The sequence below is a fragment of the Leuciscus leuciscus genome, assembly GCF_965113295.1.
Source record: "Leuciscus leuciscus genome assembly, chromosome: 2".
Lineage (NCBI taxonomy): Eukaryota > Metazoa > Chordata > Actinopteri > Cypriniformes > Leuciscidae > Leuciscus > Leuciscus leuciscus.
Genome location: NC_138726.1, coordinates 46,287,622 through 46,306,743, shown reverse-complemented (window position 1 = coordinate 46,306,743; position 19,122 = coordinate 46,287,622). Strand labels below are relative to the sequence as shown.

Below are 19,122 nucleotides of genomic sequence, written 5' to 3'. Positions count from 1 at the left end.
GAGAACGAGAGCTTTATTCGTGAGGGCTATGAGAATGAGTCTCAGGATCATAACCATGCGGTGAAAACTGCTAAGAGAATACTAAACTACGCTGAAGCGGAGAGCAGAGAGATTTGGAGAGCACAGAGCGTCAAGGCCAACAGAGAGGATATCAAACTGCTGTGTGATCGACAGGATGAAGCTTCCTGTGTGACAGAAACCAGAGCAGCCAGATCAAAGCCCGTCAGCCCATGTGGACCCCTTTAGAATACACTACGCTAAAAGTAAGATATTAACATGTTAGTGTGCATGTGTTTGTATGAGGGACACTCAAGTTCCAGGAAACTAAAAGTAGTTAATTGTCACATGACATGCAGGTAAATGTTTTCTTTTTATTAAGCGTTTTTAATTTGATTTTAAAATTATTTCGCTTAATTTTACATTTTTATCATTTAATTACTTAATAGCTTTTCATTGAACTCACAAACCCCCAGCAGTTCCATCACGAACCCCAGTCTGGGGAAACCCTGACGTAATGTATTAATGTACTTCATGTAGCTGATAACAAAGAATGGAATATATTTTGTTTCTCTTTGTATTTTTATATCAATATGGTACAAGATTATCCAATTCAAATCAATGTGAAACGAGTTATTTTGAACCTAAATCAAAAAGTAGTCAGATTATATTACCCTAAATGTGTAAATGTACGGTAATGCATTACGTTACTAACTACAACTTTTGTCATGTAATTTGGAATCAGTAAACGACTACAATTTGTAAGCAATCTACTTAGCACTGCTAAAGGCCCGGTGTTTGGTGGATTATGTAAAATATCAAAATTTTCCATAATTTCCTGTCCTCTCCACAAACCAGTCAATAAAAAGTGGCAAAAAGGACAAAATAGTGATGCTTGACTTGGACTAAAATTATCAATTCAGCTGTATATACATGTTTTAGAGTGTTTCGTCATAAGTGAGCATCACCTCTGACCCAGTAGCTGTGATCGCGTCCCTGAGGGTGATATGAGGTTGATCTCCAGGTCTCCTCTGCGAGGGTGGACGATGAGGACTCGCACCACCACATGCTCCAGGAACACCACATGCTGATCGGCCTGTTCGCTGCAACCTGTGGTCGACATGCTGGCGTTCAGTTTCTGATCTGCTCGAATGTACCTGCAAGAGGACCCAAGGGAGTCAGTGGAGAACAGGTCAGAATCTAAAACACAGATCTGAATTAATCATGAGTGAAAATACGAAAATGAAGATTAAAAACTGTCAGGTTATATTTGACAATATAGTATAAATGGTAACTGATTTTTAAAAGATTCTACAAAGCTTTTAGAAATCTGATATCAACCAAAAGTGGATAGAAGAAATCTGAAAAGAATTTAATCACTGAGAAAAGGCGCATGAACATGTTAGGGCTGTCACTTTACGTTAAAAAATCGATTGCACAATCGATCAGACCAACCAACACAAGTTTCGAAAACGAAAATAGGGAATCGATTTTAACGGCCTTCTCTCGGAGCGTGTACAGCTCATCACGATACGCCCGCAGCGAACGCGCGTCACACAGCAACTGCAGGCTCTGACAAACACACATAACAGCAAATTATACTTCTGTGTCTCTTTTTACTACAAAGATGTGAATTCTGCCGGTATTCAGACAGTTTTATGCATACAGAGAGAGATTAGGGCTACGGGCTACAATCGCCTCAGGGGGCGAAATTTGTTTGACATTTCTAATCGTAAACACAGCCATGTTGAAGCCTGCAGTAATGTTTTTCATTGATGTTATGGTAGTCCACGCTTATTGTTTTTCGAGAATGTTGCACTCCTGTTTGTCATTGTGCACGAAAGTTCATGCCAATAAATCATCAGAAATATTGCTGACTTGTGCGCGTCTCAAGCGCCCTCTTTACGTTCGTCCAAATGCCTGTTAGTTGTCCGTGGATTTGCCTATATTTGGCGTTTAAAATGGAAACGTCTTTAGACATGGAAAATGAACACTTGTGTCTCAAAAATCTAACAGGATTTTTTCACAAAAGTGACAGCCCTAGAACATGTGCATATATATTTAGTTAAAATATATATTTAGTTAACTGACAGGTTAAATGATAAACAATAAACTGGATAATTGATTGATTTTTAAAAAGGCTTTTAAAAACCTGATATCATATGTGAAGGGCAGACGCTAATATTTTTTAAAATGAGAGCATAAAATAAAAAGTGAATGGTAATTTATTCTGTCGAAAAGGTCAAATAATACCATAAACGTACCATAAACATAGTCCTTACAACTTTTGCACCAAATGAGCTCTAATGTAGCTACTTGATACTTTGATGGTGCATTTTTGTTCATTTATAGTTTAGCAATGAAACTCAACATCCACTTTCAAAGTAGAAAATGCATTTTAGTGTATTTCTTGTGTGACGTAAATGACGGCTGCTTTGTGTAACCACTTGTTTTAAAAGGGAAAAACTCCCGGTTTTCCCGGCTGTCCTCAAGTATTATGGGGTAAAGAGACTCACATTATGCAACGACAGAGACAAAATGCCTCTTAACATGATTAATGACTGAACTTAAGACCGAGCAGTGTGTTCTGAGGACAAGTGGCCTTCTGGGAAAGTCCTGCCTCCTTTGAGCCATTGTCAAAAATCACATGACTTTATTTACATCTTTTGCAGTAGGATTTACACTCTTCCTGTGAACAAAGTGTCACTGCTATAATGAAGTCATGTCAGGTCATAAACACTACCACAATATCCTAATTATCAATTTTAATCTCAGTTAACACTGTACTAATTTGGTTTCTGTGCATTTTGTGACTACTAGTTTAAGAAGTGACAGGTTTATATGACTAAACTACACTTTTCATAATCCTTTGTGCAGCTAGAGCATCACACAACTAATGTGGATCGTTAAGATGAAAAAAGCAATAGAGAAATTTTAAATGGCCTGACCTGATCCGTTTATTTCAACCTAAATCATTTAAATCACATAGTAAGCATCAGAGGATCTGTATTACACATATCCTTCCCCTTAAAAGTGTGAAAAAAAGAAGAATAAAAACAACACAAATTGTCATTCACAGTTCCGTTTCGTGGCTCATTAAGCTGCAGGATCATCTTTTCGGTCAGTCCGGAAGCTCATTTTGTTTATTAAAGCCTTTTTTTTCTTGGGAGCAACACCGTTTCAACAGTTTTATTATAGCAACTGTGCCGTTTTATGGTTCTGCTGATAAACAACACCGCACAGATGGCAACAAAATTAGTCACTTGAGGTCTGAGCCATTATTTAGCACAGGTTCAGTAGCAGTATCACCCAGAAATACTCTAGGTGGAGATTGCGCTATAGCCTCGTTTCAATCTTCTGAATGACATTCAAAGGAAAATGTGCTTAAAATGGAAGGCTGTGTCCCTTCAATTTACTGTAACATGACGGCTTGTGGTGAAATTTGAGGGGAACTTCAAGCTTCCCCCCGAGCTGAAACCTGGGGGGAAACAGCATCCATGTGGAGACCAGGCATTTCCCTGGGTTCAGATAAATCTTTAAATACACACATGTGCATGTGCATGTGCATGTGTGTGTGTGTGTGTGTGTGTGTGTGTGTGTGTGTGTGTGTGTGTGTGTGTGTGTGTGTGTGTGTGTGTGTGTGTGTGTGTACAATTATTTTTAGAATTTACCCTAAATTATTTTTAACCTTAGAAATACATTTTGTAATATATAGTTAAACAATTTATTTACAGTTTTAAAAAATATATTTAATTAAGTCATGCTGTACAGTTCTGTATAGTATTAACTAAAACTATATATAAATGTAATAGCTATTTATAAAACTATAATTATTAGAAAAAAAATGCAATGTTGCCGTGGCAACTAACTGAAACAAATTTAAGTAGAAGTTTTAAAATAGCTAAAAGTAAAAAAATAACAAATTATGGCTAAATAGAAACAAAAGATCTAAATTACTATTTAGGCACTTAAAATTAAAACGTAAAATGGAAATATAAAAATAAATGACAATTAAAAATAAATATATTATTAATACTGAAATAACACTGGCTGTTTACAGCATTTATTATAAATGGAAAAAAATGGACACCAAGATTCCTGCATATAAAGCAATAATAATTGGTTCGACCGGACAACTCGTCCGAGAGAAAAGTGTAAGCAAACCATCTAATCATCAAGCGCAGCACCATTGTTGGGGAGTAACAGAATACATGTAACGGCGTTACGTAATCCGGATGCAAAAATCTGCTGTCTGTTATTTGTTACAGTTACATCAAGAACCCCCCCCCCCCCCCCCCCTTTTTTTTTTATAGTAAAAACCTATTACAACAGTTTAACTTAAAACTAAATAAATTTTTATTTTGACATAATAACGCTATATTGTCAGTAGTGAAGCACGGATCTCAGTTATATCCTTGGATTCTGCGGATAATCCGTGGGTCGGGGGGCCAAGTAATAAAAAAAAAACATTCCAATTAATAGCGAGTAGGTCACAGGTTGACGAGAGATAAATCATTAATGTGCTGATTTTGATAAAGACACGGAACCCTCATTTCACGGTAAAACGCAACAAACGTCCAAAAGTAACGCTGTATATATGATAATAAACTCATAAGCTCATAAGATAAATGCTAATTTAAAAGCAGCCTACTTCAGTGTAATATGTTAACATATCATCATGATTAACACTGAGAATTAGAATAATTGTAATGTGAAGCATGCGTAGTGGTGCTCACGTGAACAGCATCGGAGACTCTTTTCTGGGTGTGTGTTCACTGTGTGTGTGTTCATTGCTCACTGCTGTGTGTGGGTGTGCACTTGGATGAGAGAAATGCAGAACACAAATTCCGTGTATGGGACACCATACTACATGGCTACACGTCACGTCACTTGGAGGAATCCAAATGTAATCAGATTACATTACTTTCATATTGTGGTACTTTTTAAGTAATTTGTAATTGTAACATAACCCTCACAAACTCTGATCATTTATGGCATACAGTCATTACATTTTTCACTTCATAGAGCCAAAGGAATGAGACTGTAAATCGGTAGATGGCAGCTCCATCAAACGAAATTCTAAGCATGGCCAAAGCACCAGCTAATTCTGTCTCGATAGCCATCCGAGCGTGAGATGCTATATATAAATCCCAATCTATGATCAATTTCGATGAACGCAGCAGTCATGCACACAGACAACACTGCACACAGACTCTATGTGTTTTGAAGCAGTAGACGAATTAAAGATTTGATGGTTTAAAAAGAGAGCCAGTTCAACAAGGGACTGGGGTGGACATCGTGATCCTGGATTTTCGCTCTGCATCCTTCATCAGCAAATCAATTTGAATGCAAAAATCAATCTCATGATTCCCTTCAATGAAATTTGCTATTCAGTGCTACGAGGCACAAAATCAATAACCATATTTTAGGGCAGAGGTCTTCAATCCTGCTCCTGGAGGGCCACTGTCCTGCAAAGTTTAGTTCCAACCCTAATCAAACACACCTGAATCAGCTCATCAAGCACTTCAGAATCGCTTGAGTATTCAAAGGCAGGTGTGCTGAAGCAGGTTGGAACTAAACTCTGCAGGACAGTGGCGCTCCAGGAGCAGGATTGAAGACCTCTGTTTTAGGGGATAGATGTGGGGAGCTAAAAATGTGTGTCAGCTGTCAACATATAATCTAAGATAATTAAAAATATAAAATATAAAATGATTTTTATATTTTTACCTTTTGCCAAAATGTATTTTAACATTAGAAATGTACATTTTGTATTTTAAAAATATATTTTGTGAAGTCACGCTGTACAGTGTTGTAATTGTTAACTAAAACTAAAACTATTAATAATAGTTTTCGTTAATTGAAATAAAGTTGGAATAAAATGAAATAAAAAATATTTAATCTTCAAATAAAATATTTAAACTTAAAAACTTAATTGAAAATGTAAAAGTTAGCCTTGGGAACACATTGAAATTAAATAAATTGAAGTTGCAGTTGATAAATTTAATTTAAGTTGAAGTATTAATATTACTAAAAACTTACTAAAAACTAAATTAAATATAAATTAAAGCTAAATAAAAAAATAAAATAAAATAAAATGCTAACCGCAATAAAACAACGGATATTTTGCATTTGATTAATTTAATAACTGGATTTCAGGGAATAGATGTGGGGAAGCTAAAAATGTGTTAGACAGGACAATGTTTTACTCTACACCTTGTTTGTCCTTTTACATCACAACTGCTGCCATAGGGGCGACGCTCTCCGAGAAACAGCCGCAAACAAAAAGGATGACATCTTTACAACACAAACACAATTTAATGAGGGTGGACTTTTCATTTATTCTTTATCAAGCTCATTGATCAAACCCCAAAAGAAAAAGTGAACAGAAAAAACAACTATTGTTGAAATCCTATTTAGCTGACATGAGAAATGTACTGGCTAAAACAACAATGTTCTTTTATTGTGTTTACACTACGGTGACCAGATGTCCAGAATTTACAAGCCACATCTCATCCTGGTAAAGTTACATAACGTCAATATTATCCTTAGTTTTAGTTTGATTGCTCACAAAAATTCTCATATGAAGGTTTAGAATGTAGTGCACATATTGTATGCAAATCTTTAATGGAGATTTAATGGAGACTCTGCTAAACTTCTCCTCTGGTGTTCCACAGAAGAAGAAAAAAAGCCATTCAAGTTTGAAAAGACATAAGGGAGAGTGTAAATGATTGCAGTTGAAATTTTAGGGTGAACTATTCCTTTCAAGTTAATAAGAGTGGGTGGACTGTAGTTCTTTGACCCGTTAACAGAACAGTACGTACACTACATCTGCTGTTTCCTCCTCTGCATTTTAGTTTTGAAGAAATATATGCACAAATTTTATTAGCTGCCATTTGACAGATTAATTTCAACCATCTTAAACCTTCTAACTCTATGCTCACTATTAGAAATCTGTCTGTTGATTCTAGTGTACATGCAGCTGACAGACGACAAGATTAAGGCACTAATTAATCACCGCAAGTGAAATGCTGATCTACACAATCATTATTAGCTGTTTTCTTATTGTGTTGATTTGCATTTTCACTTTCAGTGTGAACTCTTTTTCAGGGTATGTTTACACAACAACAATGTACTAAAAATAGTAAAGTTTTTCCATACAGACGTCAACCAGATGGTCCCTGATCACACTGATTCGCGTAAACGACTAAAAAGCTTTATTATGCATGCTAGGCCAGTAGTTGGCAGTAGTTTTCAGGCTCCAAAAACACTGTTGTCGTGTAAATGAACGTCTAAAAAGCATATAATGTTTTCCATTTTTAGTTCAATGGAATCAGAATCACAGTTTTAATCTAAAACAAATAAAATGCATGATTTTTAAATATTATTAATCAGTCTATGGCATAGTCACAAGAAAACTAATACCAGATTACTATCCTAAAACACTAGATTATTGCTTTTACACAGTCTTTGCAAGCACATTTATGTTGCTTCTGTGCATTCAAAATTCTGTCCAACATTGGCTCATTTTCCTGATAGAGTATAACACATGCTTATGTTTTAAAGGGCACCTATTATGCAAAATTCACTTTTACATGGTGTTTGCACATAAATGTGTATTGGCAGTGTGTGAGCAAAACCACCCTAGAATGATAAAAATCCACCCAGTGTTTTTTTTACAATCTCAATAAATCATAAGCACTGTCTCAGAATGAGCTGTTCTAAGATTCTATGCAATGTGACGTAGAATTGCACAGGCCCCTCCCACGACTGTTGAGTGACACTGCAGTTTGAGCATAGACCCGCCCTGAGTGAGCTGGACACAGTCCGCCATTGTTCGACACTTGAGCAGCTGTAGACAAGAATGTCTCCTAAGCGATTGAGGTGTGTTGTTGTTGGATGTAAGAATGAACATAGCAGTCGTCATTTACTCTCGTTGTTACTCGAGGATGGATCTGTACCAACTGTTTGTGATCCAGCTTACGGTCTCCGGAGCGACAGGACTAACGTTACTGACCACGGCAGAAATGAAAGTGAGAGCGCGCTCTTTATGACAGCTCATCGAGTCATTTTACGGATATAAGGTTTACCAGTTTATTTAGCACCCACTGAAAAGGTGTGTTTATATTTGTTTACTGTTAGTTGTAACGAGTGTTTTGTGTACTTCGCTGTGTATGTTGTTGATAATGAAAGGGAGAGAGAGACAGTTTATGGATAAGACTTTAATGCTCGCTTCTTATACTGTGTTTATTCAGCTCTTACTGTGATTCTCTGGAGTAAAACTAACGCTTCATCTTTTGTGTGATGTACAATAAACTTCACTGAACTCACCAGTATATTTTGGTCATCATTCGGACAGGGTCTGCTACAGCAGGCATGTATTAATAGTGGATAAAAGCAGATGACAAGTAAATTATAACCATAATTAAACTAAACTATACCTGTTCTATCTCCATACAGCATATATTCTCTGGTGCTGTGGGCATTATTGTCCGATTCCGAGTCAAAATGAACACGCTACTGAGATTTTCTGTTCTGATACCATCAGATGAGATTGTCCTGGCTCTGAGCGCGAGCTCATGAAGCTCCGCCCCCTGGGCCGGCAACAGCAGTAAATTTGCATTTAAAGGGATACACACTAAAACAGTGCGTTTTTCTGAGGCCCAAAAAATGACAATTTAAAGGTGAACTAAGTAACTTTTTTTACCTTAACTGAACAGCTTCGGAGTCATTGGAATGGTTATATTACTTATTTCGGGTTGAATGGTGGTCGTTTCGCACCCCCCTGGTGCCCGTGAGCAGAAAATACGCACTTGCAACTTTGAGCCGCCGGGCCGCCGGCCGCTGCGTCAGGAGGTCTCGCGTGATATCAGGTCTCGCGATGTAAACAATTGCTTTACGGCCAAAAGAAATCTGCTAAAATTCTGTCATTATTGCGCTCCCTCACGCTGTCCGAACCCGAATGAAGAAGACGTTTTAAAGAACGTCCCATCTGCTTTGATGTCGTTGATCTATAGCCTCTGGTGTCTGAGAATCAACAACGAGTTTTTACAACAGTGTTGTCAAATATCTATTCCGAAGCTGTGGGGGGAGCTCTAGAGAGAAACCTGCGAGCAAAAAGCGAGAATACAGCGAAGAAGTCCCGAAGTTACTGAGTGCTGCTTTAAACATGCTGTAAAAAATTATCTGTTGGGTATTTTGAGCTAAAACTTCACATACATACTCTGGGGACATCAGAGACTTATTTTACATCTTGTGAAAAGAGTCATAATAGGTGCCCTTTAAATGCTGCCATCTGGCAGATTAATTTCAACTAACCCTAAACTCTCTAACAGCATGCTGACTTTTAGAAATCTGTGCTGTATTTCAATTGTCTAATTGTTTTGCACTAAAAAGTAGCGTAATTCACATGATTTGAATTTGAATGTGCACTTCTCAATTCTGACCTGTCCTGGATTTTTATCATGGTCATCTGGACACTCCTAGTCTAACCCAAATATTTGAACCTACCACACTTCTGCCTACCTTTAAAACAGAGACTATTTATAGTTATAAAGTCATCTAGCCTGTTTTTACAGGTCTACTCTGTTCAACTGTATTCAGCACAAATGCATTCTGGTAAATAGAAAAAGACAGATGAGTGACGAGGTGAATGAACAGCTTTTTTAAAGTCGCCATGACATCAAAATTGACAATTTTTTTTTTAATAATATTGCAGTTTTTATTATAAATTATTTAGCAGTGCACTTAAAAAAAAAAATCATGTACTTGGTTATCTTTAAAGGGGTGGTTGAATACGATTTCACTTTTCTAACTTTAGTTAGTGTGTAATGTTGCTGTTTGAGAATAAACAACATCTGCAAAGTTACAACGCTCAAAGTTCAAAGCAAAAGGAGTATTTTCTTTTAAAGAAATTGCTTTTTAAGGACTACAACAAACGGCTGGTAGGGACTACATGACATTCCTCCCCAGTTAGTGACATCACTAACCCTAAAATTTATAGAAACCCACCCCCGGGAAAGCAATTTACAGATTATCAAGACAGAATATGCTAATCAATGACTAGACGATAACTAGGGATGCACCGATCCGATACTGCCATTTTTGGCGGATCGGGTATCGGTCAGACGAGGCCGATCCAAATCCGATATTGTGCGTATACTATTCAGTGTTATTGTTAAGCCCCACAAAACGCACACAAACATTATAAAGCACCATAAGTTTTCGTGCACAATATAAGTGTTCTGAAGCCATTATATAGTATAATGTGAGATAGAACTTAATATTTAAGTCGTTAAATTGAAGCTCACGTAAACGTTTCCCTCCGCTGCGGCTGTCAATCATTCTTCATTCAGCATTCAAACAGCGCGTCGCATTCGGTTACGACTGTTAACACGATGAAACTCTCTCCAAGATGATTCAATGTTACTATTATTATACTTGATCTGTAGATAGAGGTCTATGGTTTCGCATTAAACAACTTTATCTTGCTGGACTTTATTGCTGTACCTTAATCATGTTACTTTCTACCGGGTGTCTGTTAGATCACAACACTGGAGTAAAGTCAGAGCACTATTTGTTCTTCACGCGCACAGTTACTGAAATTTACTGTTAAAAGAAAATGCTGAATAAACTATTGCATAGATAGATACGGTATAATACACTACGCATCAATATGTATTTTCTTTGTGCTTTAAACTTTTCAATGCGGACTCGACGCGCTGCGCGCTGTGACTCGTGTTGCTTCAAGCGCATCATTCAGCGCTCGGGATGCGCATAAGCGCTTTGTGCCGCACTGTATTGGAGCCTTTCATATCATAATACAGTGACACAATGAAAGATTATTAATAGCCGTTCTTGTTCTGTCCTATCTATCATATGTTGCTACCTCATTAAACAGCTGTGCTATACATTTACAAAATGTCTTTTTAAAAATAATTTATAGTAGGCTATATACAATAATTTATATTTTTGATTTTTGTCATCTTGTTTTTCATGAATGTATTTTACAACAATACAAAGAGCAATGTGCAAAGTTTTACCAGATTTAGTGTTATACTTAATATCTCTAATTTGTTCCCCACTAAACGTTTTTTTCACAAAATGTTCAATTTTATACAATTATTGTGTACTCGTGATTTTCCTAGACTAAATTTTACTGCTGAATTATCCACTAATCTAGTTTATAATAGCATTTATGTCAGATTATGATCATATATTTTTTGTTGTTGTTGTTTTCCTTTATAATGAAGTTGTCTGTATTAAGTAGATTGTGTTTAACACACAAAATAGTGATTATCAGTTCAACACAGAGTTTTAGAAATTCTACTTGATAAAAAAAAAAAAAAAACTGCACTGGTATCGGTATCGGATCGGTATCGGCCGATACTCAGAATTTTTGGTATCGGATCGGATCGATTCTGAAAAAATGGTATCGGTGCATCCCTAACGATAACTACACATAAGCTACATAAATTCACCAACTAACCATTCAGAAATGTTGTCTACGTGTTGTCACTTCTTCTTGAGTCTCTCCATTTTCTGACTTTTGAAAATGGGTTTCAAAGTGTGATATCGTCTCTGTGTAAACTACAAAAACGTGAATTTGTGAAAACGGTAATGTCATGTGCATGCGTATTATGTGTTCAGTCTATAGGCGCATAGTTTTTCTTTACAAAAGTGACATCGCCAACTCCTGGTTTGTCAGCATAATACAGCGTTTTTAGTCATTTTCAGATCCGTGTGAACAGGAATCATTTTGACAATGTTGTTTCAAAGGAAAGGAAAATCGTTTCAGTTTTTAGTACATTGTTGTCATAAACGTACCCTGAGACTAAGTAAAAAAAATTGCTTACAAAATGAACAGTTGTGACAGGTCATCCTGCCCTTGTATCAGTAAACACGCCATTAGAGAAGAGATGTCGCTCCAAGAGGGAGGGGAAGTTATTCTAATTAAAGGGGTGATATTGTAACGGTCACCAGCTGGAGTGCCTTCGAGAGCCACCAGAGGCCACTCCACACTAGACTGTGATCACTCCTTCAAACACTACATTTCCCATAACGCACAGCCCGGACTCATCAGCACTCATCTCTTTCACCTGTTTCTCATCACCTTGTTTCACTCACACCATAAATACCTGGTTTTCACATTCACTCATCGCGAAGTCTTGTTGTACTGTTAGTCTGCATTTCTGAGCGGTTTTCCCATGTTTGTTTTCTGTTTTTGACCCTGGACTGTTTATCGTTTCTGACTCTGTTCTGCCTGCCCCTATCTGGATTGTTTATTGGACTCTGTTTATTGCTGCCTGCCTTGACCACTGCCTGTTTACTGGATTACGAGTTTGGATTACCCTTATTTAATAAAGCTGCGTTTGGATCAATCTTCGTGTCTCGGAGCATTCATAACAGATATAATGCCCTTTTCATTAGATGTAAAATAAGTCTTGGATGTCCCCAGAGTGTGTATGTGAAGTTCTAGCTCAAAATACCCCACAGATATTTTTATATAGCATGTTAAAGTTGTCACTTTTTGAGGGTGAGCAAAAACGCACCGGTTTGTTTCTGTTCCTTTACATGCAAATGAGCTGCTGCTCCCGGCACAGAGGGCGGAGCTTCAACAGCTTGCACTCACACAGACATGCACTGAAAATTTCAAAAACTTTTTAGCCTTTTATGTTCAAACTAAATTTTGCATTTTGAGGCCCCCAAACGCCGTTGTCATGTAAATTACATATATTTCATCAGAATTATTACACTTTTTTCTCTGCCATTTCTCTCTGATATGTGTCACAATAGGGAAGAAAAGACTGTCGCAACTTCTGTTTCATGACAACTTTAAATCAAATTCTGAAGTTAAAATTGCCATTATTTACTCACACTCAAGTTGTTTCAAAGCAGTAGCCTATGATGTCAAAGCACCAATGTTTAACCCTAAATAATGTTCAGTTCAGTGGAACTCAGATAAACTTAAAATTCATGTCGTTCATAACGTCTTCAGGCATTATAAATATAATAGTAATATAGCAATGCATTTTTACACACCGGAGGTTGGGGATCATGAACTCCCTAAATCCTTTCTGTTATCAACCAAACCAGCAGTTAAAAACAACTACCTGTCCAACCCGGGTGATTCTTGACAAATGTCTACATTCTTGACATGTCTAAAGAGTTTATTGAGAGATGTGCTGACAGTTCTTTAATTCAATCAGTTGGCTCAGACACGAGGCCAAGAGACGATCAATAGCCGCTGCTTCATTTTGACAATCGATTTCTTTCAACACACATCACAAATTACGTGGACCCGGACACAGAGGAAGAGTAATCAAGCCATGTGACGTCCTTGACAGAGGACAGATGATGTTATTGACACAATGGATTAAAGATGTGCATCAGAATGAGCATAAATGCGTCAATGACTGTCCTAGTTTGAATGCAATTTTAAATGTGTTGATTCTAGTACACAGCTGACAGAAGACAAGATTAATGCACTGATTAACCACTGCAAAAGCTTAGTTTAGTTTTCAACATTGATAATAATAAGAAATGTTTCTTGAGCAGCAAATCAGCGTTCACTGTGACACTGAAGACTGGAGTAATGATGCTGAAAATTCAGCTTTGCATCACAGAAATAAATTACATATCGAAAGAAAACCCCCCTTTAAAATAGAAAACCGTTCATTTCAATTGTAATATTTCACAATATTATGGTTTTTACTGTATATCTGATCAAGCCTTGGTGAGCATTCTTTAAAAATAGCATAAAATTCATTAAAAAAACATCTTACCAACGACATGCAGATACAGACACACTCTCAACACTTCCACAAACATTAAATCAGCTGATTAAGCAGTTTATAGCGGCACTTTGGGGTCAAACTGCGTGCAAATTAATTACCATTTGGATTGTAAATGTGATCCACCCCCATCTTATTTAAATTAGATTTCACGAATAATCAAGTTTGTACAAGCAGGTGATAGAGATGGCATACTCCTGATAACCATTATAAAATTTACAACAGTTATTAAAGTACGGTTCCATATTGTACACCTTTCTGAAGTTTTATTTTGGGTCATGATGTCCTTAAGAATATATGTTTGCGGTATAAGTACCAAAAACCATCCCAATATATTTTTAAAGCTCCTTTCTCAGGAGCTCTGCCTCGATTTTGGCCTGTCTAATTAATATTACACCTGTAATAAAACACCTGTAATGATGGACATTGCTGAGGGAAATGTTATCCGGCCTTATATGTTCGAGCCGGACTCAACTGCGACGATGGGAGACAAACAACCACCTCCATACTTTTGCCGTTATTGTAAGAGTATTATAATTACCATTACATCAAACAAACTCAGACTTTGTTTTGTCAAATACGATTTAAATCTCCAAAATATGTACGTTCATAGCTAGTTATGCACTGATTTTGAAACACTTAACTGCTTTATAATATGTAACGTTAGCAGAAAGACACAGAATGCAGTAAGCTATGTAACTATTGCTTTCCTACTGATACAGTAAGTTGACGTGCTACAATTTCTTTTACAATGTTACTTTTTTCTGTAAAAGGTGTACTTGTGGTAAATCTGCAAGGATGCCCACAGAATACGAGAACATGCTGCAATTGACGCCTAAGGTAAACTTGTAAAACTATGAACTGTAGGGAGTGCAGCATCTTTGAGGAGTAGCTTCTTTGAAAAACCGGCATTGAACTGTGCCTGATTGACGAAGCAGTCACTTGTGAAATGTGCAGAACAGACGGTTAAGGTCGAACTAAATTGCTGTGGTATTTCTGAATAAATAAACATTAGCCACTGTTCTATTATATTAATGTTGTCCGGAAGCCTGTGTAGTTTCCTGACAGTGGGCAGTGCTTGGGGTGGGTCTGAAGGCGGTGACTGTGTAGTTCTGACATCACATTTATACGGAAGTCACAACGGCTCGTGAAAAGGCACAGCTACTTTATGCAGGCTGTGGGCATTTGTCTGTGGAATGTGGATTGAGTGTTTTGAAACCTATATGGTAGATTCATAGCCCCTAGAAAAAAGCCAGGAAATTTCAGTTTTGACAATATGGGACCTTTAAAGAAAATACGCAATGCAGAAAGACAGGAGAAAATGCAGGCCTTAAATTATCACCACTAAAAGAAAACAGTATAAAGCTTTAAGGTCACAATGTTTCATCATGCCCTTCAACAGATCACCATAATAATCTGCCTTTCAATACAGTGACAGCACATCCTCTGAGGCCAGATATGAAAGAATGGAAAATCCCTTTCAATATAAATCAGTAGTTGGACGTGCCCATATGAGATATCACAGTTTAAATTAGGCCACACAGAACAGTCGAGTATTCAAACTCAAATGCTATAGGACACTTGAACCGACGCATTCCCGCTCGGCTGGAATGTAAACTGTTTTTGTGTTGACACGGAGATGCTGTTGTGTCAATGTGACACTGTTGTGTTTGCTTGAAATAATACAACGATCCAAGACAGCAGAAAACGGTTCATGCAAATAAAATAACTATGCTTAAGCTCAATAATGTACAAAGTGCACTATTGTAGATGCTTCTTTAAAACTGTACTTTGCCACGATACAAAAAGCTACACACAATTTAAAGTAAACACTGGTCACGTAAATCATGTAAACAAATAATTGCTAGCCACACTGAAGTTGTGTAGGGATGTCACAGAGAGGACATTTTTACATTGGTACATGAACTCTGAATTCACGATCACGCATACTCTTTCTATAGGCCTATAACTTGTGGACATCAGGGAGGCACTACCTATATACGGGGTATTGAAATCACCTTTGAATGCTCGCTCTCTTTTCACTTTCGCCTTCGCAGTCACAAGTAATCTGTGGGACCCATTTTCAGCCCGGAATTTTTATGCCCAAGACCAACCCCAACAAACTTATATAACACAAACACTATTTTTAAAAAGTGAATGCAAAAGCATTGAAATATAATTTTCCTCCCATCTTAAGGGGCTTCGTAGAGTCACTACTTACTGTTAGTTCCTCCCCTAAACAGACAAAGAAATAGCATTGGATCAAGTTTGACCGTTCGAAAGGGTAAAGTTTTGCAGAAAACTTTTACTTCCTTTGTATGCAGGGAGCATCTGCTTAATATCCAACAGCACAGTGGCGCTGGAAAAATTTTGATATTCCTGGAAATGCGGTCACTTTGTTATAAAGCCTTGAGGTTTGCCAAAATATCTCAGTAATTCAGACCTCTTACAGGTCATATCGCAGGGATTTAAATTGAGATTTGAAGTGTTGTACTGAATGTGTAAGTGATTCATGGCGCTCAAGTGGACTATCTCAACATGTCTGCTGATTGTACAATGCTCATGAAACCAGCGTGAGACGTCGTTCCTCTCTGAGGTCAAAACGGAGCAGTAAGTCATGTTATGAGCTAATAAAGCTTAGACAAGCTCCAGTTACCACCACTGACCTCCTGATCATAATAAATGCCTCTAATTATTCCCATTAGGATATTGCTTATAAATGAAAAAGCAGGATTTGTTGCAGAGATGGGTCAAGTTTGAGAATAGGGTGTCTGGAAAAGGATCAGTAGACTGTTTTTTTGGTTTTTTTCAATGAATGATATGAGACTAGCTGGAATGGGTATATCAGTTTCATAATGTTGAGTCTTTTATTAAAGAATCTGAGACTTGTTCATTTGTTATGAATAATCATCTTTGGGTTTGTGGCCATTACATTTTAAACTGAAAGAGAAAACAATCAAATGAGATGAAGCACCTTTCATTTGTATTTAATTAAATTGAATTACCAACAATTAGGCATTACCAGAATGAGCATTTAGTCTGGGGTCAGGAAGTCTCTTATGCTCAACAAAGGCTGTTTTTATTTGATAAAAAATACAGAAAAAAACAGTAATATTACAAAATAGTATTACAAATTAAAAGAAGTGTGTTCTGTTTTAATACATTTTAAAATGTAATTTATTGCTGAGATGCAAAGCTGAATTTTCAGCATCATTGCTCCAGTCTTCAGTGTCACATGATCCTTCAGAAATCATTCTAATATGCTGATTTGCTGCTCAAGAAATATTATTTATTATTATCAATGTTGTGATACTTAATTTTTTTGTGGAAACGGTGAAACATCTTTTTCAGTATTTTTGATGAAAAGAAAGTTCAAAAGAGCAGCATTTATTGTCTTTAAAAAAAAAAGTAAAAACTGTACATATTGCCATACCGTTAGTATGACATAAAATTGCTCATACTGTAATTGAAGATTTTAGTTATGCCAGTAATGCCACCCACCTCTACAGAGATACATTATTGTGCAGAAGTGAGTTCTATTTGCCAGTGTGAAAGAAAAAGTGAATCTCTCCTCACCGGGTTCTGCGGTCTGAGGTCTTGGTGCAGGTGTGCTGAGGAGGAACATTTCTCCACTTCTTGGCTTCCACCACCATGGCCTCAGCATCCACCAAACCAAAGCCATACAGATGACTGACTAGTAGCCAAACACACAAATACAACAACAAACATACACATTATTAACCAGGTTATACTAGGGAATATATCTTGAATTAAGTTTAATTTTCTTACTACTGGCACACATATTTTTCTTGATTTAATAAAATTTAACAAAATTTTGTGTGATTTATGCTTACACAATATATATATATATATATATATATATATATATATATATATATATATATATATATATATATATATATATATATATATATACATACATACATACATACATCCACACACACACATACATACACAATATATATAGAAAGAAAATGAAAATGAATGAATATAGAAAAATATTTGTTTTGCTGTGTAGATTTGCAAATCCCTCTCATGCATTCAAACACATGGTTTGATGTTCTATTCCACAAAAATAAAGTAGTATAGAGTATATAAAATAAAGAGTTCCATTAAATGACTATGCATTTGGACATACAGTACAGCATGTCTCACGCTTGTGTCAAAACCATCTAAAATCAAACTGATCATGAGTCCACTTTATTACTCGATTGTGGCTAACAAAATAAATGATACTACACACCACACATTTACATTTGAAATAGTAAAAATACAGAATATAAATTTGAGGCTTTTACCTTTATGTCCAGCAGCATTGGTTTTCCAGTCACTAGCTTTCAGGTGAGCCTGTCTCGACGTCTTTACAAGGAGATGCTGGACATCTCTCCATGTTATCAGAGGACTGAAAAATAAATTGTTAAAGAAAAGAGAGAACTTAAGCCTTTTGAGTTTTATTGCTTTATTAAAAATGTCCTCTGTAGAACAACAGCTATTTCATTTTATTTGAAAATTTTGTTTTGCTTTCCATCTGTGAGGCTCTGTTTGTAGGGGTTTTTGGGACACTCTTTCAATTTATTTTAATAATAATTAATTTGTTACATTTATATAGCGCTTTTCTGGGTACTCAAAGCACTTTACAAAGAAGGGGGGGAATCTATGCATCCATGCAGAACGTAACAAATGCATCCAAGACAAGACTTAAAAACAAGAAGACTTTCACTATTTCTCACATCCTGAGGATGCAAGTTCCATGAATACTCATCACTGAGAGAGCAGGATGAAGTCGATTAATATTATGTATGTGAAAATATGCAGTTTGAGTGACACTGTTTATATGAGCTTCAAATAATAAAGTAGTCAAATATGACATCCAAACTTTTAACCTATTTAGACAGACACTGGAAAATGATCAATACATGAGTCTTTATGAGTCTCTGCTCCTGCTAGAAGACGAAAATGTTGGCAAGATCCAGGCCTTTGATTATCACCTTTTGATTGTCAGTATCTGGTTCTCTTTCATCATCTCATGTTCGAGATCCACCTATGGGAAGGGCATCCGTACCTGACATCTGCAGAAGCATCCAATTGCACCAAGTCTGGCAAGACAGACAGCAACATTGAGTGGCCGGCTCCACAGAGTGCCACCGGAAAGGGACATTTATGACGGGAAAGTGCTGGGACCCCCTCCCGGTCTGAGGAAACAACTCTACCCCGTCCTCCCAGCATGCGCGAAGCACATGAGGCACAACTGGAGCGACCCGCTCGATCTCAAACATGGTCTTGCGTCTCTCGGCATGGGTGATCCCCCTTGATG

The 19,122-nt window shown here is 36.9% G+C and overlaps 1 protein-coding gene across 2 annotated transcripts in view; it reads right to left on the bottom strand.

Moving 5' to 3' along the window:
• pcsk6 (proprotein convertase subtilisin/kexin type 6) overlaps window positions 1-19,122 on the bottom strand; it is a 77,285-nt gene that overhangs the window by 27,293 nt on the left and 30,870 nt on the right. For both annotated transcript variants that reach the window (XM_082154302.1, XM_082154303.1), the window contains 3 exons: window positions 18,107-18,210; window positions 17,364-17,481; window positions 966-1,154 (listed from right to left, as the gene is read on the bottom strand). In XM_082154302.1, coding sequence (XP_082010428.1) covers window positions 966-1,154; window positions 17,364-17,481; window positions 18,107-18,210 — 411 coding nt within the window. The remainder of the gene's footprint in view (window positions 1-965; window positions 1,155-17,363; window positions 17,482-18,106; window positions 18,211-19,122) is intronic.